At 56.3% G+C, this 9,513-nt stretch overlaps 1 protein-coding gene across 1 annotated transcript; it reads right to left on the minus strand.

Moving 5' to 3' along the window:
- Positions 1 to 953: 953 nt before the first annotated feature.
- On the minus strand, positions 954 to 5,762 carry BARHL2 (BarH like homeobox 2; the record flags this gene model as incomplete). The annotated part of the gene is made up of 3 exons (XM_081144574.1): positions 954 to 1,266; positions 3,084 to 3,309; positions 5,174 to 5,762. 3 exons carry the CDS (start codon positions 5,760 to 5,762, stop codon positions 954 to 956), a joined length of 1,128 nt encoding a protein of 375 aa, XP_081000700.1.
- Between the last annotated feature and the right edge of the window lie 3,751 nt (positions 5,763 to 9,513).

Here is a 9,513-nt window from a genome sequence, read left to right on the forward strand (position 1 = left end):
CATCTCAACACGGGCTCTGAAGAGGCCAGCATCAAAAACTGAGCTGTCTTCTATAAGCCAACCCAACGTCTTTACAGGTTTTATACATTCTTAATATTCCGGGGCGGGTTTTTAAAAAAATGATATCTGACACTTCATCATGATACTTTCTGCTTTAGTAAAATCAGCTCCCTTGGATTTCATCGCTTGTTAAAAAAAGATAAACTTTATTTTTGTAATTTTCAATCACAAAAAAATCTATATTTTTGTCTAAGCATTTATTTTACTGAATCAAAAAGACATGAAAAGAAAAATCATGTTTTACTAACTTATATAAGTGACTCTTTTTTTGGGGGGACAACATATAATAAATATGATATATCACTTATCACTCGGTCTTTCAAATGTACATTTTTTTCATATTATGGAGCATGCCACTTTTCCGAAAGAAAAAAGGTCATGAGAAGTCAGTGCAAAGTTCTCAGGCACCCTCGTCTTTCCTCGGGGGCGCACGGAGCGTCCACAGCGACGCGCTGGCCTCCGAGTCGGAGGCCGCGGGTCCGTCTCCGAGTCTGCCCGCGCGGTCTCCCCTCCGTGCCCGTCTTCCTTCCCTCCTCACCCCTCCCCCTCCCCCCGCTCGTCCCTAAAGTCATTTTTAAAAGAACTTGAGGTTTTGTGTTTGTTGGTGTTTTCACTTACTGGTCGCACTTTGTGTGGGGTCAGCGTTTCCGCCGGTCACACTGCTGGGGGGGAGCTCTCCAGCCCCGCCTCTGGGGGTGGGGAGAGGGAGAGCGGGGGGCTCCCCTTTGGGGGCCCCCGCCCGGTGGCGAGCGTCTGCCTCTCTCCCGCCTCCGCTCCCGGGCCGGCCGCGGGGGAGGCGGGGTGGCCGGGAGCGCGGAGAGGAAGGCCGGCTGTCCCGGCAGGAGAGGCCGCGCGAGAGGGGCTGCGGCGGCGCGGTCGCTCGTGCTCGGTCTTCACCGGGGGTGCGGGGTGCCTGGAATGGGGTTGGACAAGGGATTGAGAGCCGGCTGTCCCCCGGGCCCCAGGCCGTGGATGAGCACTCGGGGCACCAGGGGCCGCTGCAGCTGGGGGTGGGGCGCGGGAGGAGTCCGATACATGCTGCTGTACATGGCGGCGGCGGCCGCGGCGGCGGTAGTGCTGTCCATGCTGCCCAGCAGGCTGGGGTGGTAGAAGTAAGGCGATGGAAACATCCTCTGCAGGGCCGAGTAGTTCCCCGCCTCGGCCAGCAGCTCCAGGCCCACCGCCGTCTGCCGCTTCCACTTGGTCCTGGAAAAAAGTGGACGTGCGCGCACCCCGCAGCTGTGCGCACGGCCCGGGCACCGGCCTCCCGCTCCCGCCCCCTCCCGCCTCCTCTCCCGGGGGCCCCGAGGCTGCGAGAGCTCGGAGAACCCGGAATGAACCACACCTTCTGACCCCCAACACACACACGCGCGCGCACACACGCACACACCACCCTCTTGCTCACAGAGTGACCAAAATCCAAGTCAATTTCGTAAACCACACCTTCAAGGTCTGAGACACTCGCGGATGAAATTCTACAAGCTTTGCTGCCTTTTCCTGACCCTCTGCTCTACTGTTGCGCCCCCACCCCCACCCCTTCATAGTTTGGGTACCTCCCGAAACTTCCCCGGAAGCTAACTAAGACCACTGTTCCGATAGGCGGTCATTTCCCCCCTCCTCTAATTCCCTTCCCCAGGGAGTGGCTCCCCAACAACCCCAGAGGGTCCGCTCTCCGCCCTTCCCCCTTTTCTCCAGGCTGAGAGAGAAGAAAACGATAAACAAAGGGACACGGAGACTCCTGGGCCTCGGACCCGGCCCTTCTCAGTCCCCAGGGCTGTGGAGACACATCTCTCTCGTCAGCCTGACAGGACCTTACAGCAGGCAGGGGATTTAGGGCGGGGAAGGCTAGAGAGGTTTCCAAACGGAATTCGTTTGAGGGAGGGCTCTCCCAAGGGGTCAATACCTCCTGGCCATTCTGGGAGGAGAAAAATGCATTTCAAGATTATTTTCTCCTCTGGGAGAGAGTAACAATTAAAACCTGTGATCAGCTTTTCTTGGTCTCCTCCCTCCCCCACTGCACCTCCGTCAGGAAGAAGAGAACAGGCCTTTGCTCAAATGCCTCAGGAAGGAACTCGGGGCTGGTGGACCATCCATACCCAGCACCTCCAGCCAAATTAATAAACATGTCGCCCATTTTAAATTGGCTACAAATGACACTAATGTTTTCCGACAGAATTAGGGTGGCTGAAACCGTAAGTAATGAGACAGAAAATTATGGTAAAGATGACAACTGAATGGGCATTTTCAACAGCACTTATGGATGATTAAAAGACAAACGAGAGAAACGGAGGGGGAGAGGAAAATTAAGACAAGGGAGACAACTGCCAGGCTTGGAAACACAGTGTAACCTTGGCCTTAGGTTGCCTGTGTTCACTCTGCAGTTTAGGGGCCTGCCAGCTCTGCCGGCCTCTTTCCTAATTTCTTTTCAAGGTTCCTGGTAGGCTCTGAGGCGGCCAGTACAGGGGACAGATACTCAACGTGGACGCCCGGCCAGCTGCCCAATTCTCCTGCCTCTGCTGCCCACCTTACCTCTCCTGGCTGCCTCATAGGCCAAGGCAAGGGCACTTAAGCCTAGGCCAGTTGGGCACTTCTTCTAAGGAGGCTGAAACAGCTAAGCTGTGTGGCCAGCTACAGACATCCGGAACCTGCCTGGGCCAGGCCCAAAAGGTGCACCTCGCATGTTCTACGGGCCTGAGTGTCAGCTACACAGATGTCTCAGTTTGAGAAGGTGTGGCTTGATTAATTTGGGGGCAAAGAGGAGGAATTCCAGCCACTCAGATATGAGAGTGAAAGCAGCACACGTTAAGACACTTAGAAGTGAAAAACTCTAAATTCCAGCTGTTCCTCGACAGCTCACACCTTTGGGGAGTGGCTAATCCCTGCCCCTGCTTGAAATCCCCCAAGTGACCACTCTAAGCCCTCTGAGTCCCCAGAGTCTCCCAAGGCCAGGAGGAAAGAAGATTGGTGCTGTAGCCATGACCTGGATGACCAGACGCTCTGCTTCCCCACACAGCCTCCCTTACCTTCGGTTCTGGTACCAGGTCTTGACCTGGGTGTCAGTGAGGTTGAGCGAAGCCGCCAGGTCCATGCGGTCCTGCACGCTCAGGTACTTCTGCCGCTCGAAGCTACGCTCCAGCTGATTGAGCTGGTGGTCAGAAAAAGCCGTCCTGGCTTTGCGAGGCTTTTTGGCTCTCACAGGGGGACTCTCTCGGCTACTCGTAATCTCCCGGTCTCCTTCCTCCTTTGTTCCTGTGATAGAAACCCATACACGGTTTAGTAAAGTAACCTGGAATAGGGAAGGGTGGAGTGTTCTGGCACACACGTCCACATTCCCAAGCCACCCGCTGGTGTGCGGGGACGACTCTACCACCCTCCTCACACACATACGTGGACCTCAGCCAGTGTGGAGAAAGAGGAACAATTTCTGGGTAAGGAGTGGGGAGCCCTGTGTGGAGCTTCTAAAAGGGTTCTAAAAGGGTATCTGATCTCTCCACCTTTGAAATCTAAAAAGAAAAAAAATACTTTACAATAAAGGGTCCTTTTGTTATTGTTTCGTTGACTGGAGGGGGAGGGAAGACCCTGTTCCCGTTCTTTTATTGCTTTTCACGAAGACTGGGGTTTTTTTCTGATTTGATAGTTTTCAAAAGGTCTTTCTACTTTGGTTTTTTTGAGGAGGGGTCACCTTTTTCATTTTACTTTTTCTGTTTACTCAAAGTTATCGGCATTTGTCTTCCTTTTTCAGGTGCACTTGGGAAATGTTGGAATGAAGCTCTCTGCAGCTGCTTGCACCAGGTCTGTTAAAGCTTCAGAAAGAATATGTCACCCAGACACCGAGCTGAGCTCAGAATCACTGAGCCCGTTCAGGTGACAGCCCAGAGATTTCCGGATTCCATTTGTCAACTTTGGTTTTTTACTGAAATGCTGGGAAATCGATATGTCAATCCCTCTCTGTTTGTACCCGTTTTTGCTGTGCTCCTTGATCTTCCCTGCAGGAAGAACCATAATCTCTCTAATTGACCCACTGGGGAGGTTGGTGCACAAAAAATCGCCAGACCAGACTGTACATCTGTTTTGGGCATGATTATGCTAATGCTATAATAGTAAAATGAGGGGCCAACATCCTATCTTCCAGACAGTCAGCACAGATTTTTCCCAGAGATGGTGAAGACTAATAATAGTAGTAGTACTAATAATAATAATAATAATAATAATAAACTTAGGAAGGGAAAAATGAACTTTCCTGTTATGTTAAAACTCTTTTACCATAAAGACCAGAACACTTATGAAACTGTCTGAAAAAAATTGACAAAGGGAGCTGAAAGACAATGTCTATTGCCATCTTCTGATTTTTCAAAAATAGATAAATTCAAGTCCATAAATTTTACTTCCATAAATGCTACCTCCCAAGTATTTGTAAGGAGCCAGAAATCTTAGTAAAATGCAGATATTCAGTTGGAGCCCTGGGGTAAAAAACGGTGTTTTAAAAATACTGAAAAACTGATTATAAATGTTTACCTTGTGAGCTTCTCTGTATTAACCACGACCTAATTTTTTTCAAGATGCTCTGTTAATCAACTCGGAAATTCTTCCTTCCTTAAGTCTGATCATTCCTGTGATGGTGTTTAGAAAATATGGTGTGTGGGGGTGTGTGTGTGAAATAATTTTCATTAAATAGTAAGTACCCCCTTGTGATCACACCCCAAGACACCGCGCTAGCTAAGCCCGTCTCTCCCACGTCGCCCTGGTCCCACTCACAAGGTCTGGGGCTAGAAAAATCTAAAGTCCTTGCCTTTTATCAACAAAAGTGTTTCCCGTGAGATCCCCTCCGCCGCCGACCCCTTCTTCATTAAGTGAAAATCAAGTTAAACAACGAAAGGAGGGGTATGTCGGTGTGGGGTGAGAGGCAGAAATGGAACAATAAACGGAACTTCGGAGGAGCCCCGAATCGCACGCCCAGGCCTCCCTCCCGAATGCAGTTTGGGTTTTTTTGTTGTTTTTTTACTGCGGCGGCGACGGCCTTAGAAGGTGTGGGAATCGCTCCCCACCCGAGAGGTCCGCGCGAGGCGGGCCCGCCGGCGGCGCGGCGCGGCCGGGGAGCGGCTGCGGGACTCACCGTGGCATTTGAGGTCGCCCTGGGGGTCCTCGCGCTTGTCCAGTTTGGCTTTGCCGTCGTCCTGCTCCAGCTTCGGCCTGAAGCTCTCGTGCGCCGCGTTGCTCTCGGGCTTCGGCGTGTGGTGCGGGGAGGAGACGCTGGTGCTGTAGGGCGCGCAGGCCGCCAGAGGTTTGCTGTCGCCCAGGATGTCCTTAATTAGAAACGAGGAGGTGGAAGTCCTGGGGGCCGCGGCGGCCGAGCCCAGCTGCGGCGCGGGCGGCGGCGAAGGCTGCAAACTTTGCGCGGGGCCCGCGGCCGGCGGGGCGGGCGCCTGGCCGTGGTGGAGAGGGTGGTGATGCTGGGGCGCGTCCGCTACCAGGTGCGGCTCCGGAGGCTCCATGGTGACCGAGATGGGAGAGGAAGGCGCGGTGCCTACGGTATCAATCTCTGAACAGGGGGACGGAGTGGACTGACTCCGAAAATCCGCGGTCCTAGCCTCGCCGAGCGGGCGGAAATCTCCATTCATCACGCCGGGGCTGCCCGAGCTGGCGCTGGACAAGATCGTGTCTATTCCAAAACTCGACCCGCCGGCCCCTTCCATTGTCGTCATTTCTACATGAGGTCCACGCCGCTCCGCCGCTCAGCAGCCGCCCCGACCGAGCAAAGGAAGCTATCGATCGTGAAACAAAATAAACACTCAACAGCGCGGTCCCTGCTTTAAATTAAAAAGTGGGGAGGGGAGGGGAGGAAGGAAGGACCATTGGGAGGGGGCGATCGGTGGACAATTTCGACACTTTTTTCCCCCCTGGTGCAAAAAGCAGGGGTGGGGAGACAGGAAGACTGGGGGAAAGTTACAAAAAATGTCGAGGGAGCCGGGAGCTCGCGCTCCGGGAACGACCGCGCACGTGGGGCGGCGGTGGCGGCGCAGGGGACCCAGGCAAAGGCGCAGGCGACAGGCGGTGACCCCCCAGCCGCCGCGCCGCCTCTGCCGCCGCCGCCGGGGTCTGCGGGCTGCCGGGCACCGGGCGGCAGCGGCGGCGGCCGACGTGGCAGGTGCGGCGGCCGCGAAGCCCGGGCGGCTGCGCGCCCTCGGGTCTCCCCCGCGGCTCCCCGAGGTGGCTGCCGCGCGCGGCTCGGCCGCTCCGGAGCCGAGTTTCTGAACTTTCTTGGAAAGTTGTGCAGCAGACACGGCCGCAGGGGTCGCGGCAACCGGAGGAGGAGCAAGAGGAGGAAAAGAAGGAGCCGGCGGAGACGGCGGCGGAGACGCGACGCCGTGCGACTCCGGCCGCGGCCGGGCGCGTCCGCCTGTAATCCGGCGGCTGGCGGGCTGCGCCGACCCCCTCCCGTGACGTCACGGCCGCGGCCGCCGCGCCCCGCGCCGCTCCGGGCCCGCGCCCCCGCCGCCGGGGCCGCGCGCCGGGCCCCGCGCCCCCATTGGCGGCACCCGCGCGAGCGAGCGACGCCGACGTGCCCGCAGCCAATGGCCACGTGGCTCGCGAGCCCGTCACCGCGCGCGGCTGCGGCCCCGCTGCTCTTTTGAGAAGCCGCACGTCCCTCTGCCCGCAGCCCAGAGCCCAACGCCGAGTCCTACGGCGGTTCCAGTGTCCAAAGTCATGCGGGAGCGCAAAGGGCGAGGGGGAGACCGCAGAGGGGGCCCAGGCAAGGGAACCGCGGGGTGAAAGAGAGACAGCATAGTAAGCGTTTACTCGCCTTCTTAAGAAATCCAAAGAGGGAAGGGAAAGAGCGCAAGAAGGGAAAAGCAATTTGGCCGCCTTACCTTTAGACCCCAGCGCGGCCCCCGCGCAGCCACCGCAGACGTGCACTTGAACAGCCCGAGGACCCTGAGGGCGGAGGAAGGGGGTCCCTGAAGGAGCCCACGGGAGAGTGTGGAACTCCAGCAGCCAGGGCTCTGGGCGGCGGCAGGACTCCGAGCTCTGAGTTCTCCCCACGGAGCCCACGCGCGCGGGCTCCGGCCCAGCCCTGCCGCGGGTCCCAGGGAGGGGGTGGGGCGGGGTCCGCGTCCGCCCCGCCGTCCCCGGAAGGGTTGGGGAAGGGACCCAGTCTGAGCACCAATCAGGGCCCGTGATAGAAGAAATGCCCGGCCAGACACCTACTCCCGAGCGGGGGAATAAACCCCGCGGCGTTGCGTCCTGGCGAGGGCAGCCGCGGGTCGCCGCGGTGTCGGGCCCGCGTCGGGCTCAGAAACTTGGGCGGTGGGTCGGCCCCCGCCGGTCCGCCAACAGCCAGTTTTCAATCAGTCTCTCCTCCCTCCCTCCCTCCCTCCCTCCCTCCTTCTCTCTCTCTCTCTCTCTCTCTCCCTCCCCCCCTTCCCCCCCCCTCCAATTTGGAAAGGAAACAGTCACTGTGGATCCACTGGGGGACCTGGAGCGTGGCTGGACTGTGACGCCACGTCGCAGGATATCAACTTGCATAATCTTCTCTACGACGTCTCCAACCTGTCTCTTGTTGAATGTCAGAGTAATGGGAAGTGCCAGTGACAAGACGGCGTATTACTCCTGATTAAGTGCCGTGTCAACCTAATTAGCAGAGTAATTATAAGGTGCTAATGAATGATTCAGAGTTCTTTGAGTTACATTTTACTCCAAATTACCATTTTAAGAGCCCTATGAATCTGAGTGGCTGGCATCTCTTCCGTGACTAGGTGCAGAATGATGGTGTAAAATGGCCTTTAAGGTCTCCAAGGGCTGGGGCAAAATCTGGGCTTTAGTTATGGTTCTGAAGGTCACTTCCTGGGGAACAGCTTTTTTTTTTTTTTTCTTTTTCTTTTTTTGCTGTTGAGGACCAGGGATGGGGGTGGGGGTCAGGGAGGCAAATGACCTCCTGGGACCGGAGACCGCCTTTCTGTCGGAGCCGGGTGCGCGCGAGCCCCGGATCCAGAAGGCACGCGGGAGACGCGCTCTGCCTCGTTCTCCCAGGGAAGTCCAAGTGTTTGACCCAGAACAGGCCCGCGCTGTTTCGAGGGTGTGTTGAGCTGTTTCTTATCTTCTTCGTGAGGTTCTTTGGTTTGTTTTTGTTTGTTTTTTCAGGAGTCCGTCTCCGAGGAGAACAGCGGGGAGAGGGAAGACCGAGGCGAGCAGGTGCACAATCCGGCCATTCTCTTTTTTTCTCGCAAGGCGAGGGGAGTTGGGCTGAGGAGCTGGGGTTGGTGAGCCACGAGGGGCCCGCGGGGCCGGCGGCAGGCAGAAGCCCGCCCGAGGGGGTGCGGGAGCCCCTCCGGAGCGCGTGATGGGCCGGCTGGCCAGCTGGGGCCGCGCCCCTCCGGGCCGGGAAGCCGCAGAGGGCCTGGGAGATCCCCGGAGCGGGCTCGATCCTCCCGAGAGCCTGCCGGCCGGGCCGTGGCCTTCGGGCCCGGGACTTCGGGGAGCATCTGTCTGACTGAGGACCGCACTGTCCGGCCGGTGAGGCCGGCGCAGCACGCCCTCGCGGCCTCCGCACTCCGCGCCCCCGGCACGCCGGGCTCCCACGGGAAGGCTGGGGCTGTGCGAACCACAGCGGACTGTACCCCGCCTTCTCCCTTCAGATGTCAGCTAGGGCTCTTCTCGAGCAGACTTCGCCCATCAACTTCCCAAATGAGGCGCATTTCCTCCCAAACCTGGGCTCCAACCCGCCCTTCGCTCGCAGACTATTGGGGCTGGGGAGTGGGGAGGAGGGAAAACAGACTTAAGATCCAGAACTGACGGCACCGCACAAGTCAGTTATTCTCGACCTTGATAAATAATTCATTTAAGCCTGTTTTTGTTTTTGCTGAAATGACTGAAGAGCTGAAAAGGCTGAGAGCACAGCTTGTGTTGGGCTGTTCGACAGGATTTTTTGCTTAGAATGATTCACAACATTAGCAGGAGGAACAGAAATACGACCCTACGAAAAAAATGAAATTTAGAAAGAAAGGGAGAGAGGAGGGCGGAAGTGTTAGGGGAAGGAGGGGTGTTCATTTTATGAAAACTCTAAAGCAAACAAAACAGAAGCCCAGTAGGCCCCACCTTGTGAGCGGCTCAGATCCTGTTTTCCTAAGACAAGGTTAAGACCACAGAAGGTTTCTTTGGGTGGGATGTTAGATCAGCTTTCCAGAGAAACACTGGTGAGGGGGAAATAGGACCTTGCCTTTCATCAAGGCTCTGGTCTTTGGGTCCCTACCAGAGAGCAAACGCTGCTGGTGGCCTGAAGATCCAAAAAAGAGACTCAAAGACTACATCGCAAACTTAATGAAAAACAAGTTCTTCAGAGGTTCATCCCCCCCCCCCCTTAACTTTTCACAGTTCTTTTTTCTCCAGACATATTCCTCTTTTGCCATTATTTTTCTGAGAATATAATACACAGGGCGGGGCAAAAGTAGGTTTACA

Source organism: Miniopterus schreibersii (genome assembly GCF_964146895.1).
Source record: "Miniopterus schreibersii genome assembly, chromosome: 8".
NCBI lineage: Eukaryota > Metazoa > Chordata > Mammalia > Chiroptera > Miniopteridae > Miniopterus > Miniopterus schreibersii.